This window comes from Penicillium vulpinum (genome assembly GCF_028829585.1).
Source record: "Penicillium vulpinum strain IBT 29486 chromosome Unknown utg000001l_segment0_segment0, whole genome shotgun sequence".
Taxonomy (NCBI): Eukaryota; Fungi; Ascomycota; class Eurotiomycetes; order Eurotiales; family Aspergillaceae; genus Penicillium; species Penicillium vulpinum.
The window spans coordinates 5,338,606-5,356,544 of NW_026643241.1; the positions used below are offsets into that span (position 1 = coordinate 5,338,606).

Genomic DNA, 17,939 nt, shown 5'->3' on the forward strand with positions numbered 1-17,939 from the left:
TTTATTGCTCTACCAGCAAGGTCAATGTACTCTTTCTAATGATTTATCAGGGAAAAACACCATCAAAAACAAGATACCCATATACGCAGCTCTTAATATTACGGGGTGAAGTATGCAAATTCTTACTGGAACTCAAATTAGGCGATTATATATGACTTACCGCCTCATATATCTCCGGCCTATACTCCGTACCTACTTCTATATTAGAATTGCGCGAATGGTAGATATCGTCTCCCGTGAAATTTTCTGGGGACCCAAATTCTACTGTTGATCCTTCTAGACTCCCACTTGATCTGTATTCCAATACTTTTATCCTTATTCAATTGATTGTCCAAATGGCAAAATTATCAGACGAGGAGGCTGATTCACGTACAGCCCTGGTGGGTGCACCGCGCACTCGATCGAATCCGCGTTCCACCTCGCGTTCCACATCCCACGACAGCGCCCGCCCGGCCAAGCGACAACGCCGCAACAGAAACAAGAAGGAATCAGATCTAGCTGACTTTGTCCCAAAAGGTGTTGCATTCAGTACTACCTCCTTGCCAGTGGATCCAGATAGCACATCTAGCTCTGGATCTAGTTCGTCTGAAAGTGAAGATTCCAATTCCGATACCAACTCAACTACTGCTGCAAACCCACACGCTGGCAACACCGCGCCTGCAATTAGTTGGAACCAGGGTCGGAAGGCTGCAGTGCGAACAACACTTGGAAAACGATCGGCACCAACAAACGAGAAGCCTAGTCAATTCGAAGCGGTGAATGACAAATATTGGCGCAGTCACAGCGCATCCGTCTCGTCGGCCAATGGTGAAGACAAGCCGATAGCAAACGACCAATCCGAAAATGATAATGAGCTGGAAGATGGAGAAATTGACTCCAAGAGTGACACAGATGATTCAGATCTTGGCTCTGAAGCCGATGACTCTATCCTGCTCAACATAGGGGACAAGATGGATGGTGCCAATGATTATGACCCTGCGACTCTGGCTCATCAGCATGGTTCTAACACCGGGAAATCAATCACACAATCTGGACCTGGGTCGAAAGAGGAGGCGTTCCGGCTTTTCTCAATCAAGTATCCAAGTGCGCCTACTGCTTTGGTGGACCTAAGCCAGACAGACCTAGAGAACCTGGCCAAGTACGTGTATTTTGATCGAAACATCCATGATCTGGACCTCAAACTTCCTATCTCTTGTCTCGAATGTCAAAGCGAGGGTCATATGGCCGATGTCTGCCCAAAAAAGGAGGTATGTTCTATTTTGCACTCAGTCACTTGATTTTCGCATTACTAACTCAACTATAAAGTGTGAACACTGCGGTGCCTGGAACCAGCATCAAAGCAGTACTTGCCCCGACTGGCGACGATGCCAAAGATGCCGCGAACGTGGCCACGATGAGCCACAATGCACCTCAAAGCTACGCAGTTTCGCATCTGAAGTGCCTTGTGATTACTGTGGCAACGAACACCTGGAATCCGAATGTGATTATTTATGGAGATTCCCCAGCAGAGACCTCCACTCCGATCAAGTCATAGTATCAATCTGCTGTGCAAATTGCTGCAGTGCAAAGCATCTTGTAGGAGACTGCCCGACTGCCCCCTTTAGCGCATCAATCACATCGTCATTTACCCTGAAGGGTATCGACCCGGACATGATCACGAACCTCAACACCGTCATCCCACCCCGAGAAGCTCGCCCACCCAGCCGTACTCAATCCCGCGGAAGAGCCAAGGAATGGTCTCGACCACCATCCCCAGAAGAAGATGACATGATGTCTCGTGTATCCCGCGGCCGGGGACGCCCCGTTCCTGCTCCGCGTGGCAATACTCGCGGAAGTATCAAGTTCGCAAGCGGAGTCGGAGCCAAACGCGGCGATCCACCATCCCGAGGGCCTTCCCGTGGACGTGCAACGTTCTCTGGAAACAACAATCGCCAACGCTCCCCGAACCCGCCCCTTCCACGTGGACCTCCCCCACCAAGGAGTGGTGGCCGAAGCCGTGGGCCACAACGAGGAGGATTCTCACGTGGACCACGTGGCGGTGGCGGCAGAGGCCGCGGCTGGTAGAAGGGGGTTTCTACCCGATGGGAGTCAGGAGAAGATTGAGGCGAATACAAGCCATGTACATAGCAAACAGCAAAGTGTTGACAATTCCGCTCAGTCTTAACTGGGCATGTATGTATGATTAAATGACACTCTATTGTAACATCTCTCAATTCAACAGGTATATCTCTCACATTGTATGTAGTATATGCCTAGGCCAGCCAGATGGACTATCTAACATATGAGTTAACCAAGGCAATCTCTACCTTGAGCCCATGATGAGATGAGACAGCACTAGAACCACATCACGCTCCATGCCCATCATTCTCTCTAGTCCCGACAAATCCCTCCTCCAGAATCCCAATCAGATCATCCAGTCGCTTAATGCAAAGATCTGTATGCGGATGTTCCTTCAAATGCACATTCAGCTCATTCAAAAGCAACACCGTCGCCGCACCAGCCATATGTCCAGCCGTCATATCATCAATGCTATCACCAACCATGATCAAATTCTCACCATTAGCGAGACCCCACTCACTTGCAATATGCAGAATGCCTGCGGGATCAGGCTTAGGCAGGAGATTGGGCGTGTCCCGCGTGATGATTGGGAGGAAGACATGGCCGTCGAGATGGTTGTCAATTAGGTTCTGGACTGGTGCTCTGATAGATGCGAATGTGTATATTAGCGCTTTTTGTACGTTAAATAACCAGAATTGATATTCCAAGGTTATGTCCTAGTTGCGTTGATTGCTTGTATAACGTACTCGAAATTGCGTGTGCAAAGCGCTCGTCGCAAACCGCGGGACTCAAGGTAGTCCATTAGGCGAACCAGGCCGGGCTGCGGCTGCTGGTTGATCATGGCTCGGCGCTCGACAGCTTGCACTTTGGATACGGCTGTGGCTTGTTCGTTAACAGGGAGTTCGCGGATGTGCTGGAGAATGTCGATGGAGCGATCGATTCCTAGTGCTTCTCTATAGTGCGGCATTTGTTAGAGAGGCTTTCGGGGGTGTTGAGTTTTGGATAGCTCGTAGGCATTAGAGCATACCTCATTTCGCTGAACATGTGGTGCTGTGGCAAACTGGTCACAGTTAGCGAGGTTCAGATGAAGTTAACTTGATACCACGATCAGAGCTAATAAACATGCTCAATTTCTCTGACGTTGAACATGTCAATCAAAAAAAGACCAATGCGGAAACGCTGGAAGGTGATATAAAACTAGAAGAGCACAAGAAAGCCCCCCACTCAACTATTACGTCCCAGACCCTAGGCCACAGCAATTAACATCTAATCTGGAGCAAATCATAGATCAAACATAGGGCTAAACCAAGAAGTCTTCGGACCATCCGAGTCCAACAGAAGGTATACTTCCCCGAAAAAAGCACGTTTCTGCCTGGATCTCATATCGATGCCTTAGTCCTCATTGCTCCCCGCCTCCGACAACAACAACAAAATATATGTATATACCAGCTCTCCAGGGCGGATGTAACAAACAATAACCGACAAGTAAAAGAAAATAAAGCGTATAATTCTTGTAAAGTATCAGAAAGGAAACAAGTGACTCACCACAAAGTTCCGTCCACATCAAACACAATTCCCTTCAAGAGAGGGGCATTCGACGTTTCGGGAGAACCGAGAGGTGCGAACTTTCGCGGACGAAGTTGTTTGCAGGCAATAGCAGACATGATGGAACGAGCAGCGTGCCCTAAATTGGACATGAATAATGATAGAGGTGGGAGGTTGAAGAGGTGGAGTTAGCCAAGTGGAGCCGCGGGAACGATCTATAACGTTCCAAGGTTCCAAAAGAGCCTACCTAACTAGTTTGTTCCTTCGTTTTTGATATTCCAGGCCTGTTTCCATCGATCCTGCCGAATATCTCCTCAAGAGAATTCAAAGTTTCTTTCCCCATTCAACAATGTGGACTGCAATATCTTCCATCTTCTCTACTTATGCTATCCACCATGGATCAAAAACCTTTCGCAACGTCAACGGGGGTCTTCCCTTTATCTCTCCAAACAATAACATACCTCATCGGTACTCTCTGTTGGCTGCAAATACTCTACACTGCCTCCTACCTCGTACGGCCATTTTGGAGCGCACGGCGCGAGTTTCCACCCTTCAACAAAGCCATCGAACGCACAGAAGGAAGGATTACCCATGTCATCCTCGGCACTACTCCACTCTCAGCCTATAGTTCAGCAACTGCAACAGAGCGCCCGTGGCAAATTTCATCAGGCAATGGTCTTCTGAGCCACGAGAACAACGTCCGTACCACCTCCCAGCCCACTCCCGGCTTGCTAGCCAGCTCAACCTGGCGACAGGAACATCAGGACACCGATTCCTCATCGGAGCAAGAAAGTGCCACGTCCGATTTAGGCACAGAAAATCTCAGAGAAAGCTCCCCCATCCATGACACCATGCGCAAGCTCCGATCCAGCACCCGAGGCAGCATCTCAAAGATCGCCAGCTCGGCAAAAGCCATCTTCCGACAACCGCTGACTGTTGTCCCGCGGAATCTGGACGGCTCGCCTTCGAACGGGGAACGGGCGGAGCCAGAACTGGCTCCAGCTTCAGTGCGCACTTCGCAGCCTCGCTTTGTCCAGAACATCTCCTTCCCCGTGCCCATGTCTGCGTCTGCGCGTGTCGCGGATCACTTCAGTGACCCTGGACCGTCGACTGGAATCAAGGTGCAGCAGCCGGTCGCGTTTGGGGCGACTATTGATGCGGCGGTTGATTCGGAGACGGTGCAGATGGATCGTGCGCGCAAGTATCACTCTATCGAGAGTTATCCGGGGAAGTTCCCTGTTAGTGATGCGCTGGATTATAGCTCGCTTGCTACTGCGCATGCTGTTAGAGGAAGGGGGACTACCTCTGTCCGGCCTTTCTCGGACTACTAGGGCGTCCCTTTGGTGTTGGGGAATTTTCATTGGCTTTATCGGTTTCTGGAGATATTGTGGTTGTCGTTTGGGTGACTTCTTTGAATTGGGCCTTGGGAAGAGATTGTGTGAACTTGGCTCGTTTTGCTTTTCTACTTCTTGGGTCTTTATTTGTTTCTTGGGGTATGGCATCAGAGTCAGTGTTGTACTTGTGGTTCTACAATTCATTATATGCATTACTGAAGATCAGGTCTGTCATTCAATGGGATCTCTATACCTTGCAGCATTAACTACTTTGTTCTATAGGAACATAACGAACTACCATCTAATACGTGTAAATTTCCTTTGCTTATCACAGTGCATAGTGTCTACTGGAAACTTTGGGCACCAGAAAATTGGCCATCCACATGGTTTTCCCAGCTGATTATAGCATAATAATTCCAGCACTCCTAGTCATACTGATATTGTATATTCAAGGTGATATTATTATAGAGCCATATAGGCAGTGCCAGGACCAAGTCCCTAGTCCTTTTAATAGAAGGTTAGTTTTATGTTCTTCCTTTGATCTGTCTTTCAATGGTTGACCTTGAACCTACCTACGTAAGGTATATAGATGTAGAAACTATTCTGGCTGGTTCTACCATATGGTCATATGTACGTAGTGACTGCTTACGTATATAGGGCCCTTAAGAGAAATTTCCCTCTGCTCTTACTATTCTCTATCTTAATCCTCGAATCCTCAAATCCTCAAATCTCAAGATTTTCAAAAGATATCCATCTATATCAAGAATCATCTCAGTAATGGCTTCAGACGAGACATGTCGGGACGGCTATCATATTTTCGTCGGTTGCATTTCTACAACGGTTGGCTTTATTATCGGCCACGTTTTCATGTACAGTTGGCGTTGGTATCATCATTCTCGCCATGATTACCATTCGAGCGAGAGGAGCAACCAAGCCAGAGCTACCGAGCCTCGCGAGACAAAAATAAAGCCTCTACCAATACGACAAAATGTACTTTCTGGATCAGACAGATATCAAACCCTAGATGTCTAGAGCCGAACCTGGGAATGCAAACAGCTGACCGCTACGTCTAAGGTTTTCTAGAGTTGGACATGCTATATAAATACAGCTGTAATACATTCAAGTGTTACCCGTTGATTTTGGTTTTGGCTTTGGGTGTTTTGCTTTATGTTGGATAAAACTCATAGACAAATCTGATTTGTTTCTTGAATTCAACCGGAAGGGACCTTCCTTCACCTTCCTTGGTTCCTTTTCTACCCATATACTTGTAGCTTCCTTGAAATATTTGACTTCAATCTTCCTACTATCCTCTTTTTCTCTTCCCATCACTGGAATCCAAGTCAAGACTTTCTTATTATTATCTTCCTTTTATGCACACTTCCTACATCCGAGTATCTATTCCACCGGCTAGGAGCCAAAAATCATCCCAACAGTGATAGCTCTTCCTGTGGGGCTCTCACTATTTGGTGATCGGCCCGGCTTTCGGACAGGTCTGTACGAGACTACTGTGCTGAGGTATACCAAATCTCTCTAATTCGGGGACAGATGAAATGAAATTCGTCTCAGACCGGTACCTTTCATTCCAATCTACGCCGTTCCATACCCACTCCAGATGCTCCCGTCTCATCTCGCCCTGCTCTTCACACCTCCATCCATCCCGGGCTTTCTTCTGAATATCTCCATCGCTACATAGCCACTTGATCCGTGCGTGATCTTCAATGACTCAGCTTTATTCGAAATTCTTCAGGAACTTTGATTCATCTTGCGTGCTACGCCCTTGATGAATCCCCCTCTCTTCTTACCTACACATCTTTTGGAAAGGCAAAATGTGCCAGGACAGAGAGCACCGTCATCTTTGGTCTTGCTTTGGATGTCTCTTACTTGATGATCTGCAAGCCTACATAATTTCTCGGTCAGAGGTCTTGCGCGATAGACGCCTGGATCAGTCCCACACCCCCGAGGCGGAGCGTGAACAGGGGGAATGTTCCCCATATCACTACGATCTCTTCTGCCTATTCGACCAAACCTAGCTGAAATAAGCTAAAGAGTGGATAGCAGCCATGGAAAATCAATGGTAAATGGTGCAAGGAGGAACGCTACTCTATCACTTTGACAGCGGCAGTGCCTATATGATACGCACTGCCACTGTCAGAGTCATCAAGACCGCATCGGTGGAGCCGGGCTGTTGATTATTTCCTCTTTTGCAATCAAGCTACGATTAAGAGGGAAAAGTCTCGTCAAATTGACATGTTCTATAGTTTACAACTTTCTCAAGACTCTGGTCAATCAATCATGAATGTTGAGGTCCTCCTCTACGTAGCTAGATCTCTCCTTTTAACACATCTATATAGATAGTTGTGAGAAAAAAAGCCGATATTGTCCATTTTTAATATCCTAACGCTCTTTCTAAGCATATTTCTAGTGATATTTTCAAGGGTTTCCTTTACAATTACTACAAACTACAAACCACAGCAGTCTCAATCCAGTAAGTTCCTATGTTTCCATTAAGATCTACACAAAAACAAAAACCCACAAGATCATTCCTTTGAAAGGGGAATAGATTATGTCTCCCTCTGCACCACTATCTACACCACAACACAGAAGCTACAAAGCGGCTAAAAGCTACAAAGCGGCTCAAAGCCCAGCACGCACACTATGCACGAGAACAGATGCATGCCCTCAGTCAAGGCCATAAAAATAATAAGCATAGAAAAATTGGCGTAGAAAAAGCCAGGGTAATGAAGAGAAGACATAGCTTCCCACCCATCCCATAGCCGTTGACATAAACATGAAAGGCAGGAAATATCGCAGACATTTAAACACACACACATTGCTCATAGATTTGGGGGGTAAATGCACTGGAGCCGGAGTCCCAGTGAAACAGTCATGGACGTCGTAAGGAAAAAAACAAAGCAAAGGCAAAAGCGCTAGAGGGAAACAAAGATTGAAAACATCAATCCAGGGGTATCACAATGCAAGTCTCAATATTGCTCATCTTCATAGTCGATTTGCGCGGGACTGCCTCGGTAGCGGGTTCGCTTGGCGTTGCCTGGGCTGTAAGAGCCGGTGGATGCGAGAGGACGCGGGCCAGTTGGCTTGCGTGCGGGGGAAGAGCGGACAGCAGAGCTCTAGAGAGGGTGAATGTTAGCATATGTTCAAGGAACATTGAAAGGGAGACTCTAGAATACGTACTCTGGAAACAGCACGGTCGCCGCTGTAGGCTGGTTCCTCGTCCTCCGGCACTTTGGGTGGACGCTCGGGAATGAGAGGACCGGCGTCCTTGATCTTGGGAGGACGGGGCGGACCTGGTGTACGGTTTGCACGGGAGCTGGTCTCCGAGTAGCCTGCATCGGAGATCGGGGACAGACGTGCGGTACCGCTAACACCGCTGTTGCGGTTTTGGGGAGGTTGGATAACGGGCAGGCTGGGGTTGGATCCCCACTGTTCTGAGCCAGCGGGAGAAACTGGACCTCCGTAGACCTGGGCCTCGGTTTCGAGGCGGGACTGGTAACGTCCGGTGGGGCCTTGGCGAGGCTGGGGGTGCATAAGCTCGAGACTACCACGGTGGCCACGGTACTTGGGCATCTCGGACACCTGGGAAGGCACTAAGGGCGACGGGGGTCTGTTCTCATCTTGCTCATCGCCCAGGGTATAAGTGGATCGGAGTCTGTCGTCCCCTTGGGGATCATAATAGTCGCCTTTGTAGGGACCTTGGGGTGCGAGATCAGACAGCCCAGACTCGTCCGATGCCTGACGTTCTTTGCGGGAAGGCTGGATGCTGTTGCGAATGCCGTCGCCCATGGAGGTGGCCGTAGACTTCGACCAGCGGGAGATCTTTGGGAAAATTGACGAGCTGCTGGACTTGTGCTTGCGGGCCTTGGGAGTCGTCTCGGTGCTACGAGCTGATGTGGCCACCGGCTTGCGTGGAGGTGTGTTAAGTGGCAATGAGCCTGACCGCTCGTGACTAGGTTGGCCACGGACAGGGAGGTGCGAGGTCAGGAACTGGTCACGGTCGTCAAGCTCAAGGTCCTCGTCGACTTCATGGACGGTGCTGACTCGCTGGTCCGAATCTCTGCGTTGTCCATTGGCTGGGCGAGAAGAGCTGGACCCGTAGGGAGAACGGCTCGTCTCGGCAGGTACTCCGTTTGAACCCGGAGCATCATACCCAATTAGATCCATTCTGGTGCCACCGTGAGGGCCCGAGCCATCTTGTGCGGATCGTAGGGCTTCAACCTCGTCAAGCAACTGCTCGAGCATACCTTCAATCTTTGTCAAATCATTGCCAGACTTGAGACTTAATCCCTTCAGCGCGCGCTTGAAGATGCTCTTCCGCTTGTCTTCCTCGTCAGCTGTGTTCAGCTGACGATTCCTAGAAGCACTAGTGGGCAATGGCCGAGGACCACCAAGCGCCTTGTGAGTCCGCTCATGTGCCCTGTCGGTAGTGTCCATAATGAGATCATCTTGCTCGGCGATAAATCTCTTCATCTGCTCGAAGGAGGTGCGCATCTCAGCAGCACTTCGAACCAAAGTAACCAGAATCTCTGTATCTCTGGCATTCCGCTGGGCATCCCGGACAGTCAAGTGATCCATAAGAGCCACAATATCCTGAGACTGAATTCTCTCGATGCCTCGGCCAGTGGCACTGTCGTAGAATGGCGAGCCAACGCCGTGAGAGTAGCCACTGAAATGGCGTTCATGACCAGAGGCAAAAGGATCATCTGCTCCAGCACCACTATCGAAGCTACCCATTCCAACAGCATCCACGCCCACAAGACCTCGATTAGCTTGCTTCGGGGTGCCAACACTGGGAGACATGGGGTTGGCAGCCGAGACATAGCCTTCATCCTTGGCACCAGGAGGAGTACTGAACGATTGCCGGGGTTGGTTGTCGCCAGAGTGGGCAGAGTAGTCGTCACCACCAAAGATATTCTGGGCAGTCTGGTAGTAATCCGCATCAAGTCCTATCTGTTGCTCGGCATTAAGACCCTTAGATCCACCGATCTGTTTATCGTAATAGTGATCCACAGGCGGAGATCCTGAACCATATCCCCATTGATCCGCCTGAGCGACACCACCAATGGGGCCCTGAATAATGGACGGATTGGTGTTGATTTCAGACTCTGATTCTTGGCTTTCAGCATCAGCATCCGCAAGAGGACTCTCCATTCCACGCGGGGCGCTGTCGGCCATCATAGCAGATTCGTCCATGTCATCATAGGACTGGGTAACGCTCTGAGGGGGCGATGTAGCACCCATGCGTCGAGGGAACGAAGTCTCATCGGCATCGAAAGCATCTTGACGCTGCTTCAGGGGGCTTCCGCGATGGACTTCGCTTCCTGACTTTTCAGGGCTTCGGCTGCCTGATCGTTGACCCAGATCGGTTTGCGAGCGGTTTGTGGATGACATCTGGGATTCAAGGATAGAGGGATCCATTAAGGAAGCGACTGCGGATTCGACGGTCACGGGGTGGATAAATTGGGGGTTAGCAGCAGCACCCGTTGCCACAGGGTGGGCTTCTTTGACTTTATCCATGAAGTCAACATCGCTATCTTCATCGTCGACAGAACGCCTGCTCTCCTCATCGTAGCCATAGAAGTCATTGTCTTGGGAGCCCTGCCGCGAATGTTCGTACCCGAGCCCAGGTGAGTCCTGGCTGTTTCGCATGAAAACTGCACTCTGGCTATGCGAGCTGGTGCCCTGACGGGTGGATCTCGCAAGGTCTGTACTGGGGGCAGATGACAGAGAGTCAATGGAGAGTCGAGGCTCAAGCTCATTTTTGTTGTCGAGGTGTTGTTCGTCGTGAGCCGAGTAATTGTCGTGGCGAGTCTCGGTACGGTCACTTGCAATGCTCTGAATGGGACTCAGTCCGCGGCTGATGGTCTCACCGTGATAGTCATCTTCCGTTTCATGATGCCCGGGGTGAGCGACATCAAGGAGATTAGCCGCAGCTGCGGCTGCAATTGCCCAGTTACCACCGTCGGTTCCTGGAGATTGGCTCTGGTGATGCAGGTCACGATCTGAAGCACTGTGCACCGAGATATTCTGATGCGACTGGTTGCCATGGCGCATTCTGAGCTCATAACGTGAGTCGACGGACTGTCTAGTGGGAGTACGAGAAGCTGGCGACATAGCCTGCCCCGGTGATCCGCGAGGAATGTCGAAGTAGGAGTCCTGCTGTTCGGGAGTGGGACTTGCCGTTCGCTCAGAGAGTAACGAGTTCCTGGTCATCTCGGAGTCGATCTCGCTGTGCATTGGCATTGGCGCAACATTGTGCTTCTGGAAAACAAGTTCGGTTTCGTTGTATTTCATACTCTCAACGCTCTTGCGTGAGCCACTTTTCCGGGAGCCACTCTCTCGCCGGTGCTCATTTTTGCCGAGACTCGAATTGGAGTTGTGGTGTTTCAAAGAAGCCGCCGTGAGAGCAGTACCGACTCGGGCAGCAGCATGGGCATCACGAAGACCCTTGCTCTTCTGTCGGCGGATCTTGTCTTGTTCGGTGTAGTCGGGTCGATTTGCCCATCTCACCGCCATATCGGAAGCTTCGCTGGTTTTACTTGATTTGCGCTCATTATTGCGTGAAGGCGCCTCGGGAGAAAGAATAATGCCTTCGTCTTTGCTATCCTTGTTCAGAACAACTTTAGGCTTCATGACATCCGGTGCACTGGCGTGCTTGGAGAGACGTCGACCTAGCTCATCTCTGGAGCTCGTGCCAGACGAATAAGATGTAGCCATGTCCCGATCGAATTTGTTCTTGTTGGTCATGACTTTTTGGTCCTTCTTGAGCTCCTTTAGCTCAGGTAAGATCAATCGCCTGATCGCATCTTCAACTGTCTCGAGTAATTTTGGGTTGTTGATAGAGGACTTGGATGCACCGGAGCGAATTGAGTACTGATCGGACTTGCGGTTTGAAGAGACTGCAGATGTGCTGAGAAGGCTAGATTCGGGGCTGATGAGATCCTCGTCCGCATATCTGTGCTTTCGGCGACGGGATGATTTTGTTTCGGCTTCGAGATAATCCATGCCGCCCTTGCTTTTTTGGTTGCTACTCGAAGCCTCTTGTGGTGATCCGGTGAGCTTCTCTGCCACGCGATGTGCAATTCGCTCCTTACTCAAACTGCGACTTCTTTGTCGTTGGGGGGTCTTGAGCAATCCCTTCTCTTCACGGGGCGAACCACGCTCCATACTCTGGCTGCGTTTCCGCCTGGGACCCGCCGATGAAGCGTTGATCATGCTCTCCGGTGGCATGGATGAAACCTCCGATGTCATGTACCGGGTATCTTGCGAGAGGGTAGACATCTCGCTATCCTGTCCGCGATTCACAAATTCGATTTCTACCGGGTCGCGACGTGTCATATGATGACCTTCCTCGCCTGAATTTGAACCAACACTCTGATCATCCGCTGCGCCCGAATCCAATTGCTTCTGTTTTGAAGATGGCGAGGGTAGGGATATTCGGTGGGTATATGACGGTTTACGGCCGCTTCCACCTGATTCGGTGATTTGAAAGTGGTTTTTGTCCCTGGACTTTTTTCTAGCTGACGATGGTGTAACACGTACTCGCACGCTGGGACGAGAGACAATGCCGCCTGAGCTTTTTCCGCCCTCAAAATACTCGATGAGTAATGAGGTATGAGAATCGTGTTGCGATCGAGACAATTTCTCTTCGCGGTCCCGCTGTCGCCGAGTGGAGACAGTGATGGGGCTACCGTCGTCTGGGATAGAGTACGACGTTTTGTCTGTGCGGCGAGAAATGTCAGTAGCCAGATCTGTGCCCGTTGCGCTATCCCCCGTGGTATCGATGATGGATTCTGTGGGGGCGGGAAGGATCGGTCTGCGGGTGTTGACCCCCATGATTGAGAGGCGTCCTTTCAACCCAATCGCATACTACACCGCGCTCGATCGAGATGATGGTAGGATGAGGGGAGTTGTGCTGTTGGGGTTCACTGTTGCTTCGTGCTTGTTGGCACGATAGTGGGGAAGGACAAATTGTAGGAATTCCAGAGATCCCAAGAATTAATTTGATAGGAGTTGAGAGCGTACCAGCGCAGACCACGGAACAGTGGGGAAGAATTAAGAATGTGGGATTAAGGAAGGAGAGAGAGGAAGCAACGGTGAGAGTTACCAGTCGAAGTTCGCCGATCCCCTCACATAAAAATGTGATGAGAGGAAAAGGAGAAAGAATTCGAGATATCTCTCTTAACGAGGGAAAGATGAAGCAAAGGATAGTAAGCTAATATCAGCCGGTACCCGAGTTAATTAAGATAATTGCCCAGCCACCAGAGGAAAAAAAAGAATTGAAGAGGCTGGATGCGTTGGCGATTGTACATCTTAGGTTCCGAGCCGCGCGGGTCACCATACAAAGAGTACCCAACAACTACATACGTTGTACGAAGAAGGTACGTTGTAAACAAACGGGAAACCCTTGGGGGATCGTCTTTTGGTTCCTTGGTTCTTCATCGCCTCAATTTTACTTTATTTTTGATTTTGATACTTTTGCCCTTTTTTTGTCCCTTTTTTTTTCTTAATTAGAAACAACTTTGATCTTGGTTTTTTTCCAATGAAATATTGAAAAAAACATGGATTTATCTAGGTAAACGCTACTCTGTATAACGTCTCTCAAGGCTGATTCGTGGCTGGGGTAATCTTGGTAAGTCCCTCTACATAACTACGGCAACCCAATTTTTCCATCAAGACCCGACAACCTAACACTTTGGGAGTACTCCGTACTTTGTACCCGTCACACACGAACACATACGGTCCACCTGCAGTTCTCCGTTGGACCCGCAAAAAGACAAGGCAAAAGAAACCGGAACAAGCACACCGTCGCCCAGACGACTGAGACCCTGGAGACCGGGTGATTGGCCCCAGCGTCTGCCAGCTCATCACACTTGTGTGCTCGGGCATTCAACATGACCAACCTCTCCATGTTAGAATGATTACTGGAATTGAAATTCATGAAATGGTTGGTCTATATGCCCAGATATAAAATACACTAACAGCATCCCCTAACCTTTGGGCCCCAGATTCACACTATTCGCCAGCTCACCCTGCCTGTCACTGGATAGAATTATACACGCGGCGCTTGTAAGGGGGCGCAAGAAATTCACATCGAGACTACTTCCGCAGCTGGGGGTTGATGACTTGCTGCATCTCGTACATTAGTGGCAATCAAGCTGCTTCACTCTGTCATTGGCAAACGATCGCCTCGCTACATTACTGTGTAAGATTGGCATCTTCCAATTGGACCGGGTTGGTGGGTATGGCAGGCTGTAGAACACACTACTGTAGGTACCGATGTACTTTTGTAAGGATAATCTTACGTAGATTTTCATCATTGTATCTCTTCTGTACTCTATAGCTCTCCTGCCCTTGTTTGAAGTCGGGCCCCTTCCACGTGGAAACAAGTCCGAAGTCCACATGGCCCAATGAATGCTTGCTGTGGCATTCCGTGAGGAAAGGACTAACATTGGAAGCCTTAAGATCATCGGACAGTCAGAGGTTGCATGATTGGTATCTATACATGTGGAACTGACCAAACGGATCTCGGATCGACCTCCTAGGTAGGCGGAGCGTATGCTTACTTTGTATGTCCACAGCCAACCATTGACCAGGGCGCAAGGAGGTGTAAACAAGATCGATCCATGCAAAGAGCAAGATGCATTCGACTATCCCACCGCTAACTACACGAATATTCAACTCGGATGCCATCTTTCTCATGATTACAGAATACAGGGACAAAATTGAAACCCAAATAGATATATCCACATTGCTGAACTCCAATGTCCCTAAAATAAATATGCAGAGACAATCGATCGCTTTTGATGTTCATACAGATTGTTCTCAGTCATTGTGCTTCCGCTTGAACTTCAGTCCACCACCGTGCTTAGGCTGGCTACCGTACGTGCGGCGTCCTTGCTGTTCCTGCTTCTTATCGCGGCTGAGGCTGGAGCCTAGCTGAATATCAATACGGGGAGGGGCATTGAAACCGAAGCCCTTAGCAACCTTGACGAGGTCAAGCTTGTTCACGTCGAACACAGTGCGAAGGGAGTGCGAGGCATATGCTTGGAGATAAGAACGGTAACCGTCCTTGGCAGACTGTATAAATGTGTTAGTATACGAGTAAAAAACAGATAAATGAGACGATGGGGAAGATAGCGTACCTTGTTGAGATAGTAGTTCTGGCCGATAAGCTTCTCCAGCTGAGACTGCACATTGACAATCTTGGAGGCGGGGAACTCGAACTCCACGACAGGCACACGCGCCTCCTTGAGGTGCTTCAAGAAACCGACCTCGGAAGGCTGGAGGAACATCAGACTGCGACCCTTGCCTTCGGCACCACGGGCGGTACGTCCGACACGGTGAATGTAGTCACGAGGATCATCAGGAGGATCGAACTGGATAATCCAATCAACAGCGGGGATCTAGAATTTGAGTCAGTTATGGGATAAACATGGTAGTGGGGGTCAGGGAACATACATCCAAGCCACGAGCAGCAACATCAGTACAGATCAGGGTACCTTGCTTGGCATTGCAGAACTCGAAGAAAGTATTGGTGCGCTTCTGCTGCTTTTGCTTTCCGTGAAGCTCCAGAACGGGGAGATCGATGTAGTTCAGAAGCTCAGCATGGTACTTGACGCAGTTACAGCTTGAGAAGAAGACAATAATCTTCTTCTTAAGGTTACGCTTGAGGAATGAGAAGAGAAGCAAGAAACGCTTGTCAGCCTCACACACCACGTAGCCTTGTTCCAGACCGGCGACTGTGCTGTGCTCTTTGCTGTGGTCGACGTTAATGTAAAGCGGTCCGGGGCGCAGGGATATCCGGGCCAGATCCTCGACCTTAGTGGTCTGTGTAGCGGAGAAAAGCATAGTCTGGCGTTCTTCTTTGGGCAGAATCTTCACGATCTGGCGCATCTCATCTTCGAAACCGACTTCGAGAATTCGGTCTGCCTCGTCGATGACCAAGGTCTTCAGGTTCTTGAAGATGAATCCTTGGGTGTTCTGGAGGTGATCGAGCAAACGACCGGGGGTCGCAATGAGCAGGTTGACACCCTTCATCAGCTTCTCAGCCTCAGCGCGACGGTTGGCACCTCCAATAACAATACCGTATGTCTGCGAGTGGTGGGCCATGAGTTCACGGGCGACACCGAAAATCTGCAGTGCCAGTTCGCGGGTAGGGGACACGACGAGAACACCAGTACCTGCATCAAAAAGTTAGCCACTTGTCTAGATGGCAAGTAAATATCAGATATGGGCATCAAAAAAGGTCTTACCATTTCTGGGCTTGAAGCGCAGGGCGTGCAGCATCTCAATCGCGGGGAGCAGGAAAGCCAGAGTCTTTCCAGAACCGGTCTTCGCAGCACCGAGCACATCACGTCCGGCAAGCAAAGGAGGAACGGTACGCTGTTGAATCTCAGTCATGGTTGTGAAACCCATATCGTTGATACCCTGCATGGTCTTCTCGGAAAGGTTGAGCTCGGTGAATTTCTGCAGCTTGCCCTCAGTCTGGGGCAAGCGGACATCTTCCATAGTAGGAAGATCTGTACCGTTCACAGCTGCCTTGTCTTCGGCATCACTGCTCTCCACATCACTGCCTTCCTCGACATCCTCAACAGCCTCGGCGTCGTCGGCGCTCTCTTCATCTGCGCTTTCCTCCTCGACACTCGGTGAAGGGCTGACCCTACGCTTCTTGGTAGCTTTCTCAGCTGAAGCCTTCGGGGTCGAAGCAACACTCTTTTTCGGGGTCACTGAAGAGCTGGATTTGGCTTCCACGGGCTTGGCGACATCGCTCTCTGTTTTCGAGCTGTGCTTTCTCTTGCGCTTGTTGATGGACTTTGCGGTGTCCACGGGGCCAGGCATTTTGTTGATTGGTCCTGCGACAATGTAATATTTGACACTGGAACAAATCAATCAGGGGGGTTGTCTCGTAACACCTGAACCTTGTGTTTTGCAGGTCTAGATTATTGATCTCTGCGGGCGGAAATCATTCTGCTACATTTTTTTTTTCTGATCGGTAAAATTTGGCAGAACTCCACATCACGTGTTGATAAACTCGATCAGTTGATGCCTTAACCACGAGGCGGATATTCTTGATCTCGCTCACGAGGTTGGCAATCTCCTGTGATTTTGATCATTACTTGGATGTAGCTTCGAAATTGTAAAGATCACATGTGTTTCAAGCTCAAGGCCCCCATATTTCAGATGTTATCAATCCATTTTACACCGGAGAAGAAACGATGCCGAGCAGGTTACGGATATGCCTACTCCGTAGTGGATTCCTGCTTTACCAAGTGAAAAGGCGGGATGCTAGTTTGAGGGCTGTGCAAGCGCAGCTATCTTGGCCTTGAGATAGGCAGCTGAGATATCACAGTTTGTATGACATGTGTTTAGTGACTGCTCAGCTGTCGCATAACTATATGTCTCATGCCAAGTGCTAGGCTTCTTTGTCTTTGCCCAGGAGCAATGGTCTTCGATATGTTTATAGAGTACGAAGTAGGTACTCTCTGTGCATAAATAAATTGCCTTGGCTGAGATCTGGTGTGGTTTCCAGTCAAGTGAGCTTTCTATTCCTCAATAGGAGTTGATGATTGAAACAGTGGCTATGTACCTAGGTAGTACAATAGTCTAGTGTTAGGTGCACGCCCGTTTTAATAAGAAGCAATAGAGAAGAAACTTGAGGATACTCTTTGCAAATGAAAAAGAAAACCGAGGAAAAGTATTAAAATGAAGTGCTATAAGTATATGCTTCGTACTCGAGTTCGTACTCCGTATACTACGTTGTAGGTACATGTCTTGAATGAAAAATCCAATTGCAGCGAAAGTAGAGATTTCTAGCCAATGAAATGCAATGATCGTACAGCCAATTAGACAAAGTGGGTGGGCCCTAAAAATACAGTGCAGCCACTAGTAGACCGCCTGTGGCGGGTGCAACATTTGACTGAAGAAAATACATTCTAGTACTGGGTCGCACAGGTGAATGCAATGAAGGTTCTGATGTCTCATTTA

General features: G+C 49.4%; 5 protein-coding genes across 5 annotated transcripts; 2 read left to right on the forward strand and 3 right to left on the reverse strand.

Annotated features, from left to right (window-relative positions):
- Positions 1-335: 335 nt before the first annotated feature.
- On the forward strand, positions 336-2,064 carry N7479_001918 (zinc knuckle domain protein; the record flags this gene model as incomplete). Its single annotated transcript, XM_057249615.1, has 2 exons — positions 336-1,247; positions 1,306-2,064. The coding sequence occupies 2 exons, from the start codon at positions 336-338 to the stop codon at positions 2,062-2,064; spliced, it is 1,671 nt and encodes a 556-aa protein (XP_057114047.1).
- A 281-nt stretch (positions 2,065-2,345) lies between these two features.
- Positions 2,346-3,755, reverse strand: N7479_001919 (putative haloacid dehalogenase-like hydrolase; the record flags this gene model as incomplete). The annotated part of the gene is made up of 4 exons (XM_057249616.1): positions 2,346-2,700; positions 2,805-3,011; positions 3,086-3,118; positions 3,604-3,755. The coding sequence occupies 4 exons, from the start codon at positions 3,753-3,755 to the stop codon at positions 2,346-2,348; spliced, it is 747 nt and encodes a 248-aa protein (XP_057114048.1).
- Positions 3,756-3,998: 243 nt separating this feature from the next.
- On the forward strand, positions 3,999-4,934 carry N7479_001920 (uncharacterized protein; the record flags this gene model as incomplete). Its single annotated transcript, XM_057249617.1, has 1 exon — positions 3,999-4,934. The coding sequence occupies one exon, from the start codon at positions 3,999-4,001 to the stop codon at positions 4,932-4,934; it is 936 nt and encodes a 311-aa protein (XP_057114049.1).
- A 2,984-nt stretch (positions 4,935-7,918) lies between these two features.
- Positions 7,919-12,788, reverse strand: N7479_001921 (uncharacterized protein; the record flags this gene model as incomplete). Its single annotated transcript, XM_057249618.1, has 2 exons — positions 7,919-8,065; positions 8,130-12,788. 2 exons carry the CDS (start codon positions 12,786-12,788, stop codon positions 7,919-7,921), a joined length of 4,806 nt encoding a protein of 1,601 aa, XP_057114050.1.
- Positions 12,789-14,777: 1,989 nt separating this feature from the next.
- Positions 14,778-16,793, reverse strand: has1 (ATP-dependent RNA helicase HAS1; the record flags this gene model as incomplete). Its single annotated transcript, XM_057249619.1, has 4 exons — positions 14,778-15,032; positions 15,098-15,358; positions 15,414-16,135; positions 16,208-16,793. 4 exons carry the CDS (start codon positions 16,791-16,793, stop codon positions 14,778-14,780), a joined length of 1,824 nt encoding a protein of 607 aa, XP_057114051.1.
- Between the last annotated feature and the right edge of the window lie 1,146 nt (positions 16,794-17,939).